Consider the following 22,806-nt stretch of genomic DNA (forward strand, 5'->3'; position numbering starts at 1 on the left):
GATCCATAACCATTTCAAAGAATTCTGGGAAAAGTATCTGACAAAAGAAGGCCAAAGTAGGCTTAAATAGTCTAGCCAGAGGTCCACACTGCCACTGAAAAATGTTGTAGGGGTCCGCAAATTGAAAAATGTTAGGAAAAGTTAGGGGATACAATCAGGACTAAAGCAATCTTGAAAATTGTTATGCACGTGCTTAACTTTCTACATAAGATTTGATTTACTGAAGTAAACATGGCTGTTCAGATCCCCTGTACTATTAAGAAAATGTTATTTGTCAGGCTGTAATCCTTACTCATGTGAGTTTTGACAAATTCTGGTCTTGATGAAATTCAAATGTGATAAACATTTAAACAAGCACACAGAGAGAACATGCTCTTCTCATGTCTCCTGCTCCAAAAAAACAGCAATTAAAGCATATAAACTGGAAAAGATCTCTTTCCTTGGACATGAATTCTTCAATACTAGAATCACAGAATGGGTTGGGTTGGAAGGGGCCTTAAAGCCCACCCAGTCCCACCCCCCTGCCATGGGCAGGGACACCTCCCACCAGCCCAGGTTGCCCAAAGCCCCATCCAGCCTGGCCTTGGACACCTCCAGGGATGGGGCATCCACAGCTTCTCTGGGCTGCCTGTGCCAGGGCCTCACCACCCTCCTAACAATGAAGAATTTGCTCCTAACATCTAATCTAAATCTCCCGTCTTTTAATTTAACACCATTCCTCCTTGTCCTGTCATTATCTGATTGAGCAAAGAGTCGCTCTCCATCTTTTTTATAAGCCCCCTTTAAGTAGTGAAATGCCACAATGAAGCCTCCCTGGAGCCTTCCCTTTTCCAGGCTGAACATCCCCAGCTCCAAGTAGATGACATCGGTCGGTCTAGCTCCTAGCTAACAATACCTTTTTCAAAGCAAGGAATAAACCTCCTATTGAGCACAACTGTACAATATTCGAATCACAGGGAATACGGTATCCATACCCTAGCACATTCTGTATGTTTTTTAATATTAATATTTAATATTATAGCAATGACTGCAGAATCAGAAAGCAAAGATAGTTACATTCCCTTACCATTCTGCTGTGACAAAATTGCCAAGGCACTAGCAGCTGCCTGAAACACTTCTTTTGAAGAGGAGTGCATCAGCATGGACAGCATCACCGCTCTGTCTATTGGGAACCTTTCACAGAGAGAAACGAATCACTGCACAGGGACCACACTACAGAAGTTATTTCGTAACCATAGTTCAGTTTACTAAAAACCCACTAAGTGACATAGTTAATTTTTTAGATGACTGAACTTGGCTATTTCACTACAGCAACATCTTTGCATACTACGTGTGTAAGCCAACTCTGAATCTTACCAAATTCACTTGGATTCATGACTTCCAAGTGACTTGAGGTGCAGAAATGAGTAAAAAAACAGGCTTACCAAAATTTGCATGATTTAAATTTTACACAACTCTGAGAAAGAGTTTAAAGGAAATTCTGTGTCTTATCCATGCCTAGATTCTCCCTGATGGCCAGTGCTCCCTCTGCTATGCCCTTTCATCTGACTTGTGGGAAAACGTGTGCTGCTTTTCTATTCTTCCTATCTACTTAATCTGAATCTCCTCTATTTTCCCTACTCTTACATTCTTTAATCCCCCCTATCCTTTTTCTCAACTGAAAATGAAATTCCTTGTGAACTGTACAAATTCACTCTATTAAGACTGTGTCCTGACTCTTTATTAAAACACTAACAATTTGGTCTGTGTGGAGTTTAGAATACTTTTCAAGAAAGAAACTTTCTATGTTGATTGTCATGCAATTCATTATGTATTAGAAAACAAGAAATAAAAATAACTGAAACATGAGACCCCCAAATGGCCAAATAGTAGGCCACTTTTTTTTCATTTCCAAAAATGCAGTAAAAGGTATTAATACTGACTGATTATCTCCATCTCCAATCTTTTCATGAAGGTTGCGTTGATACAGGAACAGATTTTTCAAAGCCCAGCATGCAGCCTCCTAAATACAAAACAAGAGGAAACAAAAGGATTGAAGAAATAAACCTTCAGAATTAAAAAAAAATAAAAAAAGTTTGAGACTTGTTCTGTCCATGATAAAGGTATTAATTGCTTTACGTAGAAATACAACAAAGTATAGGCTGTCACATTTTTATATCCGGGATAGAACTCAGTTACAAGCATGTGCCACGTTCTTATTATTTGGTTTTCATTTTGATACCTACATTAGGCCAACATTAAATCTTCAGCTGATGAGCCTGTGTTTTGCTGCTGTATACAGAGCAGCTGAGTAGACAACAAGCTTTTGGGTGGCCGAATTTCCATGCACTAAGTCTCAACCACCTAACCACATTTGATCCAAAGGAGTGACTGAAACTGCTTGGGGTGAACAAAGGTAAGGATGGAACGAAAGGGAATTTTTTTCTAAGGCTAATACAGTCCCTCAGACCTAGTTTGTCTGAGGAAACATGGGAGAAAATTATGTTGCTAAATGTTTTATTTAATGTGTAATGCTGTCTTTCTACACCCCCATCATCCAGAAATTCTCACCAGTACATCTGTGTTTTTTCGGTGTAGTTCTAATGCTCTGTAGCATGCTTCCAACCAGCATAATTTTTCTTCCTCCTCCTCTTCTTTTCTTTCCTCTAAGTCTCGGTTTAGGAATATTGTTTCAGCTTGAAATACAAAATATTTACAATCAATTCTTATTGCAAAGACAAAACACTTATGTCTTAACTGTAGTCATGGAGGTGCTCCCATTGCCTGTGTAGGAAAGTCAGCTGGAGGATTAGTCTTTTCTGGGAAGGGAGAAGTCTTTTGCTCTGTGACAGAACTGAGACATGTCTTCAAGATTATAAAAGGAATGAAAAAACTTTGCTATGTGTAGTACTTCAGTGTAGCCAGTTTATATAGATAGTTACAGATCAGTCAATGGTCAGGTTCTGAAAAGAGCAGCACATACTTGTTCTGTTACGCATTTACATGCAGAACACCACACACATAAAATATAACTGTGGTTCATTTGCACGTAACCACTTATCGCTGAGCCATCTTCACTCTGAAGATATGCCATTTAAAAATATAAATTGCAATTGCTGAGAGAAACAGTAGGTCCCAGAAAGCGTAATGAAAGTTAAAACAAATCATTTCATACCTGTGTTTTTCAGCATTTAAGAAAAAAAGGTATCAACACTGACCATAGTACCTGAAGTCTACTGGAGTATATGCTGATTACTAACATTTGCTACTATGAGGACTGTTACACAGCCTTTCTGCTGACATTTGTACTACTCAAAGACCAACAGGATCTGATCTTTAGCTTTGTGCCACTAGGTAACTAATTGCTGTTTAAAAATAACAACTGGAGCGTACTCAAGGAAAAGGTTAAACCTTTTATTTGGTTTCAGAACTCAGGCACAAGCATTAACTTGGTGTTGCAATCTACTGGCAGTACATAATGAGTACTGCCACACATGGCAAACATGGCATCAAATACATGTTGCTGTCTGCAGACATTTTATATTGATCAGGGATTATCCAATATTTGACTATGAACAAACAGGTTGCTTTGTTAAGATCTATCAACATCACGTCCCAGCTCTGAGTATCTGGGAATGTGGTATGAACACAGGATTGTCATACTAAACCATAAATGTCCAGGAAATCTAGACCTATCAAAGCTACCTTACTTGAGGCTTCCACATTAAAAACAGAAGCAGAATTAAGAATAATTACAGGAAATCACCAGTATGAAAACATTTACTGGTTTATTTCATAAGTAATTTATTTATGTGTTTAAGAATGAATTTACTTACTGAGAAGAGCTAAACAGCTGAGACCTGCAGCCTGTAACTTCGCATTTTTAGAATACGTTTTCACAGCCTTCACAATGACTTCTGGAACCTTATGTAACACAAGGATATTGAAAAAATTTCCTGAAAATAGATAAAGGTATTAAATGAATGTAAACAAATCCATAGCTTTAAACACATTTAGCATAGATTTCTCAGCACATAATGCATAAGCTTTGTTTGTAGTAAACATTAGATTTGTTATTAGGGGGCTTCACACAATGGTATTTATTTGTGGAAAGAAGAGGACAAGGATAAAAAGCATCTGCTATCTAGGTTCTTTATTTTTGATATGAAGACTGAGGTTTAATGCAAAATGATATACATAGTGTCAGCAAAATAAGATATCATCTATATATCATTCGCAGACTTCCTGCCAGGAAACCACAGCAGCCCTGGTCTTGAATTCTTGCAATGATTTGATTTATCCTGCCAAGCAACTGTTTAAAACCTGTTTTGCCCTCTGGTTTTGTCCTCCTTGTTCAGTAGATCAAAGTCAGCCTTATAAATACAGAATACATACATTTTGGAACAGTAGAAAGACCTAGCTTTTGATGATAAATGTATTATTTAAAGGACAGCTTTTATCAAAGGCTATACATTACATATAATTGAATATAAGGTTGAATGTAAGCAATTCTACAAATGAAAGCAAGCAAAAGAAGATAATTTCTCCATTTGTTGTGCAAACAAGAATTATGCATACAATAATATGGCTATGCTCACTTTGTAAAATATAGTCTGATAGATATAGTTTCTATTCTGATATTTAATTTTGTTTAATTCTCAATTATTAAAAATGAGAATAATACTAACCACATGAAAGGTGAAATTCAAATCTGTATCAATGTTTCTCAAGCACTTGAGATACGGTACAAAATTAAGAATTGTATGATTTGTGGGCATGACAAGTAAAATTAGAAGCAGAAGAAAAGCTAACTTCATTTCTTTACTTCAGTTCTGGTCCTGAGCCCTATAGATGCTGGCTACCTGCAATGTCTAGGTTGTTCACTGGGAACTAAGTATCTCTCCCAGTGTTTTATGATTGAGCCCGATTAGTCCAAGTCAACAGAACTCTAAAGAACAGACTTTAAGGCAAGTCCTTTCCAGATCCCTCATTCTAAAACTTTGACCTTACCACCCACACAAGTGCAAATGGAAACAGCATTTTTCTTCTTAGTCTGTACTAGTGTTGTCATGTTGTAGCAGTGTTGCTGTTTCTTGCTGTATTTTACTGAATGACATGTTTGTGTAAATATGCCACTTATCTCACAGAAAGTAAGAAATTTAGGCTATGTGACTAGTAATTATGCTGGACTTGTGGCTGATTAAACAGGTTGCAGTCCGTTAAAATTCTGATGACATTCTCATCTTGAATAGTCATTACCAGATTAGAAAGAAGACATGACAGTGATTTTGGAAGCTAATAGATGTTGACTTTACAATTTCACTACCAATTAACTTGGGTTTAGGAAAACAGTATCCATCAGAATAATCTGTGAACCCACACTGGCTATAAGAAAATCTTCTAGACTATTTCCAGTCTCATATGGATGGACAGGACGGACAACCTAGCAATTTCACACCTGTTCTACCTGGTGCTCTGGGCACACCTTCCCAATCTCCTCCTAAAGTGTCTGCTTATCAAGATGAAAGGCACCTGTGGAGCTGAAAAAAGAATAGATCTCATGTCTGTTTAACTGCCACTATTACTTGTTGGTCAGTAAACACAAATCACAAAAGCATGTTCTGAGGCCATGAAGTCAGGCTGGTTGCACACCGGGCAGGATTGAAGCATGCCAACAAAGTTCCTGTGTCCCCACAAGTGCTTGGTTACCATGCCTTCTGTTGGCCTTGCAGAGGAAGCTGTTCAAGCTTAGCACCACCTCTTGCCAAATAACTGCAAATACCACCTCAGAAGCCACATTTTCTTTAAATGTTTGTTTGGCTTTTTGAAGGGGAACTGGAAGTTGCACTCAGGATTGATCTGTATTCTCTACAGTATCTGCATGAAAGAGCGGAAACAGATGGTGACAGGACGAGACTGATTTGATTAAGAAGAGTCATGCAATGGCACCAGCATCTGCAGCAGCTTCAGGCCACCACCTGCAAGAACTGGGAAGTCTAACTCATGAGAAAGACCTTGGCGGAGCGATGAAAAACCTGCCATGTAGTGTGGGTTATTCCAGTTGCTCTACTATCAGCCTTTTTTCACACAACAGGGGAAAAAAATGTATTTATTTTCATTTGAACTTGCTATTACCTGGTCCACTGCAACTGCTCAGATCATGTTCTTATAGTGGTAAGAGCACAGAGCTGGGAAGAGGCACAACAAAATCCTTGTTGACATTGCCATTATTTGGCTTGACGTGGCATTAGCCCGTGTCAACCCAGACAATGGAAGTACTATTACCCAAGCCAAGGGAAGTTCTGGTTCAAATTGGTTCTTTCACTGCTGCAGGCCAGGGCCCCCAAGGCTGGCACCATATCTGAGCAGGAATGCAGCACAGGCCTTTGGGTAGATGCATTGCAAGGAGGAAAAACACAGTCTTGGAGAGCATGCCCCAGATAATTCAGTAGCACCAACAGGACCTCACACAACCAGCACCACCACTTCAGAGAAGAAATTTAGAAGGAATTTTCTTCCATTCTTTAATAACATCACAAAGAATGGGAGATCTATCGATATACTCCTTTTTTCTCACTTTTTCACTCTCAGTTTTTATGACTGTTTCTGTCATTGTTGCTAGCCTTTATCATGAAAGTCTTTCATACTGGTTGTTGTCAGTGTTGCCTCAATACCTTCATGTCAGTAGAAAAAATTGAGCTATACACCGTCCTGAGGATTCACTGGAACAGTAGCTCTCTAATTGGCCTAACATTTCATGTCAGTACCTCCAGTTCTTACACAGAGTAAGCTGACTAACACCAGCTTTGTGAACTTACCCAATGTAAGCTTATGCAACAAACAGCAACAGGCTTCCTGAATGGTTTCACTACTGGGGAATCTTTTCATGGTTTCCACTATAACATTGTAGCAGCGAACATTTCCAGACATCAGCACTTCCACATTGCTGGCTAAAGAGGGAAACAGAAACAAAAATTACTTAAGATTACAATAAAAAGAAAACACAAAAAGAAGCATGGTAATTGGGTTCTAATATTAATGACTACCAACACTTGGTAATAATTTATAATAATTAAAGTAATTAAATTCAAATAAAAAAAATCATGTTTTTCTTCTTTTTTAGGGTGCAAGTTAGCAAGTTATTCATTTGGTTTAAACTAGTTCTCCTCTATGACTATTACGTATTGAGGGTATAGAAAGGTTCACCTCACGATCCCGGAATTTTTCACAGAATCACAGAATGGTTGAGGTTGGAAGGAACCTTGGGGGTCATCTTGAACAACCTCCCCTGCACAAGCAGGGCCAGTTGTCCAGAACCATGACCAGGTGGCTTCTGAGTATTTCCAAGGATGGAGACTCCACAGCCTCTCTGGGCAATCTGTGCCAGGGCTCGGTCACCTTCACCCTATTCACTGTTATTATGCAGGTCAGATACTGAAACTAACAGGCATTCATATTAGTCAGTAAAAAGACAGAATGCATCCTTTCCTACTGAGATCAGAGATCCCACACCCAGTAATTTAAAACAAAATAGTATCATGGTAGTTAGAAACACAGTACTTGAAAGCATCTTTGCAGTATGTGTCTATCCAGGGAGTGATACAGAACCCAAAACATCTTGGACAGAATCTCGGTTCCAGTGAATGAAAGTCCTGTCACTGCCTCCAAGAGGTTCAGCACTATTCTACTGAGGTCTATAAACTTTCTTAATATTCTTTTCAACAGTTTGGCTGTCCTGTATACAAAGATATTAAGTTGAAAAGGCAAGCTCTGAGTGGGAAGCGTTTCTGAATCATTCTGTTTGTTTGTGTAGGAAGGTTCTTTTCACAATGCTTTAAGATGACAGTGATTTATTAATGTCACTCACCACTGAAAACACCTTTCATTGTAAAGGTTTGCACACTTCACAGGTGATAATTATCAACATATTAAAATATTCAGATCATTCTAAAATTGTTGATTACAGAGAGAGCACAATCAAATGTATATTTAGATCCTGCAAGAATGAAGCAGTGGTGTGGAATGACTCTCATTTAATATTTACCACTAGAACTCGGACATCCAGCTTCTCACAGAAACTGATGAGGAGATCTGAGCACTCTGTAATTCATGGAATAACAGGTACCTCTCTCAGGGTGAGGTGAAATTGCCTCTGGAGATGCCTGTTTCTCCCCATTAAATATAGGAGAAGCCTGGATCGCTGCCTATGACTAACACTTAGATGGCAAACATCATGTGATACATCACTTCCCCAGGGACTTTGAAGGACAGATGTCAGCAAAGCATTTTCTCATTCACTCAAGACTACTGAAATTTAAGAAAGTTCTTGTCCTGCACTGGGATAAACTGCCCGCCCTCGATTTCTCACAACATATGAGCCAGAGCAAAGTCTACGTATGTATCAGTGTAAGAAGGCATCCCGAGGCACAAATCCATGATGTATGTAGACTTCAGGATATGGGGACACTACTCAAACTACGTTGAAACTATCTTTGTTTCCCTATTTTCAATACTTCACATCAGAAAGGGAAGTGCAAACTCCAAAAACAACGCCTGCTGTAGAGCAAGTCTTTGTCATGGCTTCCTCTTGGAACTGTTACACATTCTCTAATTACTTTCTTCAAAGAGCACTTCAGGCTCTCTCTGAAGTGCACTCTCTTCTTCAGAAAAAAAAAAAAAAAAAAAGCACTTAGCACTCTGCTTTGGAAAATGGAAATAACTTCTAGGCTACGGTAAAATTATTTCTGTCTCAAGGAATGCTTAATTTTTAAAGACAAACTGGAACAGCAAGAAGCTTGTGAAAGGGAAATTAAATAGCTTGGAGAATGATGAAATTTGGAAAACTACAGTCTAGTTCCTGTTTTGTGGCACACCCTTGGCCAGCATGTTTCCTATACGAACGGACAGGATGTATGAAGTAGGCTTTGTGAGGAAACACTTCTGCAAGATTACAACCATTGCTCAGCCTGGAGAAGAGGAGGCTCAGGGGCGACCTTATTGCTCTCTACAGGTACCTTAAAGGAAGCTGTAGCGAGGTGGGGTTGCTCTATTCTCCCTCGTGCCTGGTGACAGGACGAGGGGGAATGGGCTAAAGTTGTGCCACGGGAGGTTTAGGTTGGATATTAGGAAAAACTTCTTTACTGAGAGGGTTGTGAGGCATTGGAACGGGCTGCCCAGGGAAGTGGTGGAGTCACCATCCCTGGACGTTTAGATGTAGAGCTTAGGGATATGGTTTACTGGAGGACTGGTTAGTGTTAGGTCAGAGGTTGGATTCGGTGACCTTGGAGGTCTCTTCCAACCTAGATGATTCTGTGATCTTGTGAAAGAGACAAAGAGCTTGATGCCTGCTGAATTTGCAAACAGTAAGGTGCAAGAGCTGCCTCTGTGTCAACAGCATCATGCACCAAGTCAATAAAGGGACACATATTACCAGGGACTCTTCTTGGGGCCTGATTTTGCCCATAATAGGGACTGCTGTGATGAGAGAACGAGACGCAATGAGATTTTCTTCTGTCCTATTGCACAACACCTGAGGACACCATGCGGCTCCAAAATGTGCCCAATACTACCTGTGTTCCTCATTGCACCCACCACTGACTGGTCAGAGGGGGGTGCTTGAGCCCTAACACCATGTCTTAGCTCTGGCCATTGGATTTGCATGGGAAATTTTCCCCTTGTGGAACAGCCTCTGCCAACAATGTTCTTAACCAGCTATCCAAACTCACTGAATGTTCATTTGGTCAATAAATATACCTTATTATTCAAACTTTAAAAAAGGAAGAGCAAGGATTTCAAACCTGACCTCTGCAGCCATGATAAGCACCTTAGTTAACACTTATTCTGAGCAGAAGACTCTTTACCTACTTTATGAGAGATTCCAGTCTTGTAAGTATGACTGAATAGGAAAATTTCCCATAAAAAATTACAAGTCAGTATTTCCCACAGAAAACAGAAAAGTGATTTGTTTAGCAGCTCCCAACCAATTCTCATTTCAAAACTGTTCCCTCTGTCAAAATGTGTCACTATTTTTGCAGCACTACCAACTGTTTTTCCCTAGAGAGACTCTGAAGTTTTGTTTGCTTTCACAGTCACTGAAAGATTACCATGCACTCGGGTGAGCTGACGCAAGCTGTGGGAGGTGAAGAATTGAAAATGACTTCCAGTAGTGCACTTACATGGTCCAGCTAAGGAATGTAATGAGTAAAGTGCAGGAAGAATCACCTCTTCTCTCTCTGGAAACTCTTTAAATACTTCCAGTATGACCATATGATCTTTGCTTTCAACAAATTCAGTCAGCTGCTCTTCTGGAACTAAATTAAAAAGAAAGACAGAGACAATAAGTTTTGAGGAAGTAATTCATATCCTGATAAAACGTGAGAAAATACAGTTATTTTAATTAAGTTTCCTTATATTTATTTTGTATATTCCACAGAAAGTCAGGTAGTCCCCTCCACCGAGATCATATTCCACAGTTAAGACTTCTTATACCAAAAACCGAGCTACTTTACAGAGATCTTTTTCTAGCCCACATTTTCTGTAAATGAGTTCTGACTTTCAAGTGCCTTCCTGTGAATGAGTATTTTTTTTTAAACAAGTATTTTTTTAAAAAAAGTCTTTTAGTCTTTTCCACAGAACAACCTTCAGGTATTCTTCACCAAGACAGCATATAAGTGAAGGAAAAGCTAAGAACACAGTGAAAACAATTTAATGGAATGCATTTCCCATACTCCATTATTTTATTTTACTTCTCAACTTTTTTGATAATAGAGTTCTTTCCATAAAGACTACAGCCATGCTTTAATAATATCCTACCTTCACTGTAATAATAGCATAAGGTTTTTCAATCACTGTCCCGTCATTTGTGCTGACATCACTGCAGTTGTGCAGTGAACCAGATAAAGGAACTGATCCAACTTGAGCATGAATCCCACACTTCAAATTTTGTAAGCAGAATCATCTTCTGAATTTGGTTCATGATAAGGGTACAAAAATTCACATTGCAATAGCTGAGAAGGTTTCTCAAAGGCAAGAAAAAAATATCCAGGGACAGCCTAGGAACTTGTTATGCTGCTGTCAAGAAGGCATGCAGGTCTGTACCTGAAATGTCTGTGAATCTATAAAAATCAGGCACTTCTTATAAAAGGCACACACAGAAAATGCAAGAAGCTGAGACACTTGTGGAGACTGAAGAGAAAATATGGCAGGACAAAAGTATTTAGGGAGAGAGGAAAAGGGAAAGGAAAGCAGAAAATAGTTCCAGGCACACATGTGGGAGGAAGACTTAGAAAAAAAAGCAATATAAAATGGTGCCAGGAAGAACAAATCTGAAGAACTGGAGACTATCTTTGAAGCAAAGGAGTATAGTGGACTTTGTAGGAGTACTAGAATTTCTCAATAGTTATTCAGAAGCAAGAAACTCAATGCAAAGATAAACTGTCACAATAATGGGATTTTTGGCCATTATACACAGACAGTTCCTAAAAATGTTGCAGAAATTTAATACATGGTGACATCATTCCTCAAAAGAAACACAGGGATATTGTAGAGATACAAACTTAGCCTTTCAGTGTTGTCAGGATCAATAGCTGAATCGTATACTTTTTTGAAAGTGCAAACATTTTGCCTGATTTTAGACTTGCTCACAACTTCCTGGCAATCCTAAAATTTACCAGTCTTTCAAGAAGCAGCTTTGGTTATTGAGAATTAAAATCAAGTATCACTACTCTTTGTCCCAGTGTTACTGACTAACTTTGAATCCCGTTAACTCTAGTCGGAAATGTAGCTACATTTTCCACTTTAATTTATCTGATTCAGAAAATTTATGATACTGCTTGGAAAACCTGTTTTGTGCTAATGGGTTTTGAGAACAGATATAAAAAAAAAAAAAAAGGGATGCAAGAATTCATGTTTTTGCAGTTAAATAAATATCTGTAGTCCCCTCCCAACCTTTTATTTTTTTTTCTAACTTAAGAGCCCACAAGATATAATACCTTTTTCAAAAAGCTTGTATAATGCTTTGCATCCGTGTTGCTGGATATCTTCATTTTTAGGGAAGGTGTGCATGGCATTAAATATCAAAGAAAACACATCCACCTCTTCCTCCAGGAGCAGGAAAGCAACTACATCTAAAAAGCAGAAAAGATTACATGTTGTGCTGAGGTGTTCTCAACATGTTAATTGGAGCACTGTACTTAACTATTAAAATCCCAAAGTCTTTAATCCTTCAAATTTACTCCGGTGGCTCACACCCAGGCTTTTATATAAATTATGAGGCTGTTATCTCTTAAGGTAGTATTTCAGAATACAAATGAGATGTTCTAAAACATTACTGGCAAAAAGACAGTTTCCTCTCTCCACTCCTGCTCCCACTGGCTTTGGTACTTGTCTGGCTTCTCAGAGACAGCTCACCTCACTAAACCAGTGGAAAATTAATCAATGCAGAAAACTGCACTTTTTGAAAACTGAAGAATTTCGCTATGAAACTAAACTTGTGGAAAAAAAAAAAAAAGAAAGAAAAAAGATAGGACTACACTGCCAGAAGAAAGCACAGGGGGAGTTGAAATCTACCTTTCAGCTATGGTGAACCATGAAATCGACCCATCTGTATCATGAAATGCTATTCTCACTCTCTCTCTCAGTGTCTCCAGGCCATTCTTTCAGCCTGGAAAGATTTGCTACCTGAAAATGAACTAAAAAGCCAATGTCACTGTTGCTCTTAAAATAATAATTAAAAAAATCTGAAAAAAGTTGCTGTCTCTATGTCATGTATAAGGAAGAAAATCATATTCATGACAATTTTTCAAGCTTACATCAGTAACAGTAAAATGAATAGTGCCTGATCTGGTATTTAAGCTGCAGCTGTTTTTTTTTTTTTTTTCTTTTAAAGAAAGGATCTTTCTGTATGGCTACCACTCTGCATTCACAGTGGCCTACCACCTCCAGCTGTAGTGCAATTCAAGCTTTTGGACATACAGACATACAGAATACCAAGAGATTCTTCTGACAAGGTACTATTTCAAATATTTTTCTGAAGATAGTCGAAACGAGACTTTAAGTCTCTCTATATAATTAAAAGGGAGAAGAAAGCAGATTCAAGAGGTAATTGATCTTATAAAATAGACAAATAAATAGCATGAACCATCTTCTTAAAGTTCCTGTTTCACTCTATTGCCTATAGCAGGAAGTTGGACAGCCAGATCAGCTTTAACTACCTAAAGTCTAAGCCTTATTTTGTAAGGTTGATTACAAGGCCTTTCAAAGTCAGCGGAAACTTTCCTATTTTGACAATAATTTAGCACTAGTTATTATATGCTACCTTGAACCAAGCTAGCAGATATCTCCCTTACAGTCTCTTTAATTTCAACAAAAGATCAAGAAAAATATTCTCAGTACCTGATAAGATCAAGTCTCTAGAGAGCAGAATAACAGAAATATATCAGAGACAGTTCACTCTTTTCAAATATATAAACCAGTACTAAAGGAAGCAAGTCAGAATGTGACCAATTTTATACCTTGCTAAGAAAAATCTCTTACTTATTTAATTTACAGCACAGCACAGCACTTATTTAACTTACTGTACAGCAAGTATTTGTGCCTATGCTAATAACAAGTTGGCAAAATTATTGGGCCATGTTGTTCATAGCCTTGAAATTTGGAGACTCCTTTCTACCTGGATAGAAAAAGGTGCAAACCAGTACTGCACCTTTATATACAAGCACAAATGACTTTACAGAATAAAACAGAGAGACAAATCCCCTACAAAATGTATAGTTACGCATTTATATCGCAGTTCTTTTTTTTTAAAGGCTCAGAGTAGGAAAGTAAAATAGACAATACCTGACATGAGGAGTAGATTTAATGTTTTCAGTCCTATTACTGAGAGATTTACATTTCCTTTGTGAACTGTGAGCATTTTAAGGATCAGCCTAAAAAGTTAAAAGATGGAAAAAAAGAGTTAGGGCTAAGTAAATACTAACAAAACTGTTTTTTTTTCAAACATTACTTTAAAAAAAAACAAAACAACAACACAAAGTAGTTACAGAAATTAGTAAAAGCTTTCTAAAGCCAATTTTGTCATTTCTCAATTCATTTTTCAAACTTTTCTTTCAGCTTATGTTTTTTTCAAGTTAGCAATTAAATTTCTTTTTAATTAAATTACTTTAACAATTTTTAGATTACATGAAAGTAATGATGTGTAATTTACCAATTTAAATTGAAATTAATTTTATATGCATATATTAATTCTACAGGAGGCAAGTCTTACATCCAGGCTGGAATTATTCTACAGAAAGCAGGGCTGGGGGGTGCAGCAGTCTGCAGGTGGTAAGGCAGTGTACTGCTTGTTGCAAGAGTGAAGTTACTGTGAATGATCAAGTGTCTGCTGGAAGACACAAAGCAGCTTCCCAGCTACAGAACTTGAAGAGCACCTTGAAGGATTCTATCCTATCTTAGGTTCCACCACTGTAGCACTTAAGGGATGTTGGACAAATCACTAAAAAGAAGCATTTCATAGACTAGCAACTGTATACTCTCTACTTTCTAGGTGACCTGACTTGAGACCCAGGGATATTAACCTCTGAAATGCTGCAAGCAGAGTCAAACAAAGTTGAATTCTTAAACATAAGGAGAGCCAAACAATGCTAAGTGCTCTGAAAAAGCCAGTGAATGTACCAAACTATCTGCCCAAAGACAGATTTTCTAAGACAGTGACCTCGAATCTGTAATACCTTCTCATTAAACAATTTTTTTAAATTTCTAGACAATACTGAAGAGCACTAATAAAAACTGAGAAGAAATTAATAGGCCAATTTTCAGATAAGGTATCAATAATGTACAGTAAATAAGGCGGTGGGCCCCATATTGAATGATGATGATGGCAGAAAATAAATTACATTGACTTTGTATTTAATGAAGCATATCCTAAAATGGGGGAAAACCAAGACCGTGTAATTAAAAACTAATTAAAAATAGAGAGGCTCCAAAAAAAAATTCAAGAAACTTTCACTGTTGATACTCGTAACTTTGGAGAGCCAGACTCTGCAGTCTTAATGATCTTCAAATGAGAGTGTCTTTGTACAGATATCTAATCAAAAGGGATCGTGCAGTAGCTGGCAATGCTAACAGACATTCTTGACCTGTCTAGGAAAACAAAGAGCACTGAAAGCTTCATCCAAATTTCATTCCCAAGATAGAACAATGATGTTGTGTGCCTTGCTTAGTTCTAGCTTTATAAACTAGGAGAAATGTATTTATTATTATTAATTCTTTCTTATTATTTTAAACTGAGAATAGATACCTCCCTGAAACTTCTGTATGCACGCTTTGGACCAGTAAGTCCACAGACAAGGACAGGCACTGGCATTTCAGTCCCCAGGCAAATTCTTGGCCCAGCACACAGCCCAGTTGTATGGACTAAGTAGTAGGGTGATGAATCAAAGAAAACAGGGAGCCACCCTAACCAAGCTGGTAGAGTAGCTAAACAGACAAACTTAAATGCCCTTCTTTAGTGTCCTGATTAAAATGTTTCAGTTTTAAGCCTTCCTAATGCACTTTGTTGTGTGGTTGCAGGTGTGTGTGCATGTGCAGAAACTGTACCTGGGATGCAGATTCCTCCACCTATTTGCTCCATCAGCAGCTGTGGACAACAGGCTGGGAGGGAATGCAGCCAGAACAGCTCACCCGGACTGACCAAAGGGATATTCCATGCCACGTAATTTCATGCTCAGCAATAAAACCAAGGGGAACTTTGCCAGGGTTGCTCAGGGACTGGCTGAGCATTGTTCGGCTGGTTGTAAATGAGAGCTTTTGCATCCCTTGCTTTGTTTTGCTGATTTTTGTTTCTTTTACTTATGAAACCGTTTTTCTCTCACACACCCACAACAGGAAACTACGGGAAATATCAGCCCAAATGGGAGTAATTTCTGGGACATAAGAATAAGCATCAGTCAATTAGCAAGCCTGTAATCTGCCAAAGAAATCTTAACTAGCTTGTACAGCTCAGTCACTCCTTGCTCATGAAAAGCAACCAAAATCACAAACATACTGCATCTTCACGCAAGTGATCTCATAATGGCAACCCTTCTAAGGAAGGGCAGGTGAGGCCTATAAAAGCAGAGGCAGATTTACTAGTAGAGTTATTAAGCTGTAGCTCCTTGCTGTCATTATCAGCCCTGAATGAGGCAATCTGTCCAAGAGAGAGAACTTCCAACGAAGCCCTTCTCTCCTATTCATATTATACTTACATCTGCAGCTAGCATTTGTGCTACAGAACAGCTTTGGAGTTACTCTCTGCCAGTCTTTGTCCCATCTAACCACAGCTATGCAGAAGCCATTTACTTAGGCTCCCTCAATGGGAGAGATGGGCGTACTCAAATCAAACTACACTTAGTTCCAGGCTTACTAAAAAGAAGGAAAAAAACACCTTCTGAAGGTAATTGTGTCCACTGACTGCACAGGTAGTTAAGGTGACTACTTTAAATACTTAATTTTTAGACAACTAAGAAATACCCCTTCTCTTGATTCCACTTTAGGCTTGTGGATTTAATGCAGCATAAAGGACACACACACACAAAGCCTGCCAGGTCTATTATATTGCACCTGTCTATTAAAAGAAAACATCTTCCTAACCACAGAGTCCCAGAATCACTGAGATTGGCAGGGACCTTTGAAGTTCTCTTAATTCAATTTCTCTGCTCAAAGAAAGGCCAATTATAGCTGATTGTTCAGGGTCACGTCCAGTCAGGTTCTGAGTACCTCCAAGGCTGGAGACTTCACAACCTCTCTGGGCAACCTGTTACAGTGTTTGATCAACCTTAAAATAATTTTAAAAAAATCACTTTTTTTAAAAAATCTTTACGTGGAATTTGCTGTATTTCAATTTGTTTCCTGTCCTGTCACTGGGTGCCACTAAGAAGAGCCTGGCTCAGTTTTCTTCACTCTCCTCATCAGGTATTTATGCATACAGCTAAGATCCCTGCTTGCGTGAGCCTTTTATTCTGGAAGCTGAAGAAACCCACAAAAGATCTTTAACCATGTAGAAGCTGATGTAATAAGTATATAAATACATTTTATTGCATAAATAAGCTGCCATGATATCCAGAAGACTCTTTGCATCCAACATACTTACTGGTGAACAGCCAGGGCTTCCCAGTCCTTCCCAATATCCTTAGGAGCTATGTTCTGTAGCGTACTTGGACAAATTTCTATCAATTTACAAAGAAGTGACCAACCCATCTGTAAAATAAAAATATAGCTATTTCAGAACAGATGTTCTATTTGGAACTTAAATGTTGTCTTCCAATATTCATGGCAATCAGAAGATGGATGTTCTCAACAGTTATCTAGCTAAATGAGGGATAATTACACAAGGCAAGGGACATAAAAAGTTAAGAGGTGGAACTAAAACATGCCAATGATTACCATTTCTTGTAGCATTGTGTCACCTACAATGTGCTCCAGCACCGCTTGAGGATAGGGGACATACTTACAGTTAAAAGAGATGCTGACAGTGAGAAAAATAAGATGAGATCAATAATATGCCATCGTGGGCCACGAAAAACCACTGCACTATTACAGCTAGTCCAACTTCATCGAAGCATTGCTGTCTCCATAAGAATTTGCTATTTAATTGCAAATGAGAAAGGATAGTTTTCAAAGGTGGTCATGTTAAAAGTGTAAATGCTCTAAATAGCATGAGATACCTAAATGATATTACATATTTCATATTCTTGACATCAATCCTCAGTGCCTGCGTGCTTGCTAAACACAAAAAGGGCAGTGAAAGTCTTGAGAGCACAAGGGATGAAAGACCAACTGAAAATATATTTATTCTAATAACTACCTGCTCCATCCTATGCAAGTGCCCTGACTTTTAGATATCTGTAAATAATACCAAAAATGAAAAATGTCCATACTGGAGAAATCTGTTCCCCCATGTTCCCTGGAACAATGATCTTTATTATTATGAGAGCTTGCTGGGCGTATTGGCCCGCAGGCTGATAAAATTGAATGTGCTGCAGTGTGAATGAGAGCAGGGAGCAAAAAATGTAGAAAGAATTAACTGATGAGAAGAAAACCTCGCTGTACTGAAAGAGAGGAAGTAATCTGAGAAATGTCAAAAGTTCAAGACAAAGTAGATTTTACAAAAATTAAAACAAAGCATAAAACTCTCCCTAGCCATATAAATAAAAAAAGAACAAAAGGAGGAAGTAGGCCTGTGTGCTGTAGGAATAGGGTCAAGACAGAAGATAATCTAGGTGTAGGTCAAAAACCACAAGCATAATGAGATCCCATTTCAGGAAAGAGTTATGCAAAGCAAAGGGGTCAGCAGAGGACAGCCACCAGCACCAGGAATGTAAACAGCTGCTTCGAAGGAGCTTCACTGCAAAGTTCATAGAAATTGCACGACCTCTAACCCTGCAGCGTGACAGAGGAGAGACGTGAATGAAATTGGAAGTCGGGTAGCACAGAGCCACCCAAAGGAACAGCACTGACTAGAAAGCAGGCAGCTTTCACGATAGCTTTGGCAAGTCTATGGAAAAGGTGATGTAAACCCCCAGAAACTGGAATTCTACTTTTATATTTCACAGGTCACAGGCACTACGTTCAGGCTATCCGTGGTAGCTTTGCTTTTCTTGAAGTGTAGATTTCCAGAGTTAAATGTTTTAAGCCCATTATACCCTCAATCAGCAGATTGAGCTTGACCAGAAGACAATTTCCTTGCTTAGACAGCGAGCTGACTTGCCCTATGTGAGAGTGCAAACCAACTACTGTGGACATTCAGGAAGATGAGTCTGGGCTGTGGGATCAACTCCTGATCAAGCATAATTTCAAAGAACAGCCTCAGTGACCACCAAATCCCCCAAAGATGGGGTTATGCATTACCTAATTTTCCATGCTCAAGCAGCAAATCTCCAATCTGCACAGCAAGGACACTGTAGAGGTGACCATTAATTCAAACACTATTTATTGCTAAAAATAAGATTTTGAACTGCCACTTCCCGCCATGCTAATTGTATAACTTAGAACCCAATGAAAATTAGCTTAATGACTTTAGAAAAGTCACTTTTTTACTGTCTCTGATGAAACTGATATTTCTGTTAAAGATTCTATTTGGATTGTTGTGACTCCAAGCACTGACAAACATTTATAAGGACTGTGGAGCCAGCAAAGACAGAAGCAGATATCTGACCTGCTGACAATGTAGTCTGTTTTATAATATTAAAAGCAAAGCCTGGGGTAACAAAGACCTTGTTATCCTTTTAATAATTACGTAAGAAAGTAAGGGTCTTTTAAATAACAGAGATACTAAAGGCTACAGGGAAAGGAAAAAAATAATGCAGTAAACAAAGATGTTCTTGTAAACACTTTAACATGTCCTGACACACAGGGACAGTTGGCGGCAGCACTGAAACCCTCTTATTTTTGTCAGCCCCTTTTCATTTCTGGCATGCAATGAATTTATATTACATTAGCTCACACCTTCTGCATGAGACAAAGCTCTACTGACTGCTCCCTGCTCTTTCCTGAAGTGTAAACAAGTTTTGCTCTACTGTTTCTAACCTGCTCCAATCATTGTCAGCCAGCAACTGAAAAAAAAAACATACCACACTATCAAATTTACTTAAAAGATGCCTATTTTACTGTTAAGGCACTACTGACTTTGCAGCTCAGCATCTTCCTATTTATAAAGAAGTTTGCCTAAAGTCCAACTTGCAGTGGTACTCACAATATTGATCTATTAAGCTAATTTACTCTGTGCAAGCATAGGACAAAAAAGTAAATCCTCATTTCAGGTATGGCTCCTACTCAGTTTTTTTTCTTATATGGGTCAGTTTTACTCCAATGCCAAAAGCCAAGGAGGCAACTGGTTGGTTAATCAATTTATTCAATGAAAATTCTTTAGTAGTACAGAGAGACTACACCGAAGTCAGGACTACGTCACTTCACTGCTGCCAGGGAGAGCTGTGTGTTCACAAAGACTGTAAACCAACTGCTGTGGATGAAGGAAGGAAGGCAGAGCTCTACTAACACGCTGGGGATGTTGGTAAATATCATAACAAAATGTGAAGGACGAGCTGCCTACGGCACTTTGTGAGGAACTGGATTAGAGCTTTGCACTGGCTGTGAATTTGACACTTGAATACAATGTAGCACTGCAAAAGAAATCCCAAACTTCTAAACTGAAGCACTGTAGGACTGCAAATGTAGGCAGAGAGAAGTTTAAAACTGATTTTTAAATTCTGTATTAAATCAAGGTGAGGATTTTTAGCATTACTAAAATAAAAATTAAACGATCACAGTCCTCTTACACGCTTCTTAGAGCCCTGTGCAATCACTTCAGACCTGCTTCTGGTTGTGGCTGGATTTCATATTTTTTACTTCCTAGACTAAATTTCTGGGCAGTGGTTTTGTAAATTGTTACATATGTAATATACTTTATTCTGAAAAAAAATACTGATTTATCCTTTTGTATTTCTTAATGACAATTAAATCGTAAAATAACTTGAAAGTTCAGACTCTGTATAAGTCACTTAGTTTTCAAAGGAAACTTTCATGTTTTAATCTGAGTCTTATGCTTGTGATCTATAGTTTAAGATCCAGTAGATTAAAAAAATCTTAAAAAACACTATTATTTATGTGACATCATTTATGTTTTGCTTTCTAGTGACTCAAAAAAAAAAAAAAAAAGATGCCAAAAAGCTTGTAATGATACAAAATTGCTTAATAAAGCAAGCAAGCAAGTGGCACGCGAACTTGGACTTCATAAACATCCTTTGAGCATAACGTAGTCAGAAACTTAATCTACGCCTGCCAGGAAGGAGCTCTTTCATACGACAAGCCTGGCAGCTGTACCGTAAGCACAGCACCGAGTTGTGCAAGCACCGCACCTCCTTGAAGTGGGCCGGTGCTGTCACAGGAGCAGCCTTAAATTGCAGAAGCTGCACTGTTACAGCACTGTTTTCCCCTAAAAAGTGGCCTCATGCAACTCTCACGGGATGGGGCTATGTATGGATGAAGGCGTCTTAAATGGTGCCGCTCCTCACGTTTGCATGGCAGGATTTGATGTTGATATGCTGGAGTTATATTAAACAGCAGGATTTAATGTCGATATGTTGGAGCTATATTAAAGGCCGGATTTAATGTCGACATGTCGGAACTCTATCAAATGGCAGGATTTCACGTCAGGACTATATTACACAGCATTACTTGTACCTCAGAAGCGTGGGTCACGCTGCATCCACGCCGCTGCGTTTACGCTCATCACTCCACTTTCTTTTGCCTTTCAGAGCTGCTGCTCGCATCTGCAGAAACCTGGGACTCCCGGCCCCAAGCCGTGTCCTGTCCTTTTGCAGGGGAGCAGCGTTTTCCTTCACACAGCCCCCTGGAAGGGCAGGGGGGGGCTCGGGGCCGCTTACCTGCTGCACGCCCGCTGCCCCCGCGTACATGTCCACCACCAGCAGCACGGGGACGTGGATGTTTTTGCCGCTGAAGAGCCGTGGAGCTGGAAGGGGGGGGACACAGAAAAGCCGCGTTAAGGGCGTGTGGGGCGGCCCGGGACGGACAGGGCCGGGCAGGGCTGGGCAGGGCGGCCGTCCCTTACCGCTCTGCCGGGCCGCCAGCTCCAGCAGGTCGCTGAGGGTCTGCACCAGCGTCTCCAGCCGCTTCCTCTCCTGGACGTTTTGGAGCCGGACCACCAGCTTCCTCAGGGCTTGTTCCTCCCTCGCCGCCGCCGCCGCCTCCTCCTCCTCGGTAGGGCCGGCGCTGGCCATGGCGGCCCCGCTGCCCTCCGCGGCGGCCGCTTCGCCTCTCCTCGCCTCGCCTCACCCCATCCGCCGCGGGGACGAGGAGCGGACGACGCGGGCCCGTCCCGCAGCCGCTGGCACCGCCGCCCGGCCGCTCCGAGCCGCCCTCCCCGCCGCCGCTGCCTCCCGCCCCGGGACGCGGTCGCGGCCGGGCGTGGAACCCCCCTCTCCCTCAGCCCCCCCACCCGCCGCCATTAGGGGGCGCCCGCGGCACTCGCGCACGGTTCGCTGGCAGCGCGCCCGCTTGCGGAGATTGACAGCGCTGACACCCAATAGGATGGCAGAGGTGCAGCGGGGGGTCCGCCCACCAGTGTGCCTAGGGTATAAATAGGGGCTGGAGGGGGGTCCTTATGCCTCAGGTGAGGGTGGTGGGGAGCAAAAGGAAGGGGTTGTTTTCTTCTTCCTTAAAAAAAAAAAAAAAAAAAAAAAAAAAAAAAGGAGCATATGTAGCTAATGTGTGAGGCTTTCTGGGCAGACAGCAGGCCCTGAGGCCTCCTTGCATGATGTAGGGTCCTTTTTCCTGCTGTGGTGGGCCAGGGAAGGTGGAGAAGGAGCTGTGTCCTCTCCTGAGGGTTGAAGCAGCTGAGGTGAAGCTGAAGGATCACCGGTTTTGGGGTCACCAGCTTTGGGTTAAGCTCGCCCAAGGAAGACCCTTGCTCCGTGCTCATGAGTGTTTTGGCCTCATGGGCTCTGATAGGTCTGTGGGTTTGCTTAAAACAAGCCTGTGTTGTATTTGGAAGTAAAATTTCACTTCAAGCTGTGCAGTGAGAGGTTGCTGTTCTGAGATAAGAAAATTCTCCTGCCCTGCGGGTGCATTGCTTCACTTGTGGTTGATGCAATCTTCCTGTGACCTGGCAATGCTTGTGGGACCTCACTGCTCTTCTGAGAGAGTGGTATGTGGGTTTGAGGTTGCCAGACACCTCTTTAAATGCTTGGTTAGAAAGTCAATGCCAGTGGGATATGCTATACAGAAGTTGCATGCCCTTTGTAATACCTAAGTATTAATTAAGGGAATAAACTTTCC

The 22,806-nt window shown here is 40.1% G+C and overlaps 1 protein-coding gene across 3 annotated transcripts in view; it reads right to left on the reverse strand.

The window, feature by feature from the left end:
* Nucleotides 1-21,889, reverse strand: part of LRRK2 (leucine rich repeat kinase 2) — a 69,704-nt gene extending 47,815 nt beyond the window's left edge. For 2 of the 3 annotated variants that reach the window (XR_005269070.2, XM_027458956.3), the window contains exons 1-11: nt 21,581-21,889; nt 21,396-21,481; nt 17,105-17,211; nt 13,816-13,904; nt 11,970-12,104; nt 10,155-10,289; nt 6,798-6,929; nt 3,816-3,935; nt 2,551-2,675; nt 1,923-2,002; nt 1,067-1,173 (exon numbers count right to left, since the gene is read on the reverse strand). Coding sequence is in view for 2 of the 3 variants with exons in the window: in XM_027458956.3 (XP_027314757.2) it covers nt 1,067-1,173; nt 1,923-2,002; nt 2,551-2,675; nt 3,816-3,935; nt 6,798-6,929; nt 10,155-10,289; nt 11,970-12,104; nt 13,816-13,904; nt 17,105-17,211; nt 21,396-21,481; nt 21,581-21,749 (1,285 nt within the window). In the remaining variant the exon portion in view is untranslated. Of the gene's footprint in view, nt 1-1,066; nt 1,174-1,922; nt 2,003-2,550; nt 2,676-3,815; nt 3,936-6,797; nt 6,930-10,154; nt 10,290-11,969; nt 12,105-13,815; nt 13,905-17,104; nt 17,212-21,192; nt 21,303-21,395; nt 21,482-21,580 lie in introns of those variants that run through there. The other variant, XM_038185971.2, reaches the window with a different exon arrangement.
* Between the last annotated feature and the right edge of the window lie 917 nt (nt 21,890-22,806).

The sequence above is a fragment of the Anas platyrhynchos genome, chromosome 1, assembly GCF_047663525.1.
Source record: "Anas platyrhynchos isolate ZD024472 breed Pekin duck chromosome 1, IASCAAS_PekinDuck_T2T, whole genome shotgun sequence".
Taxonomy (NCBI): domain Eukaryota; kingdom Metazoa; phylum Chordata; class Aves; order Anseriformes; family Anatidae; genus Anas; species Anas platyrhynchos.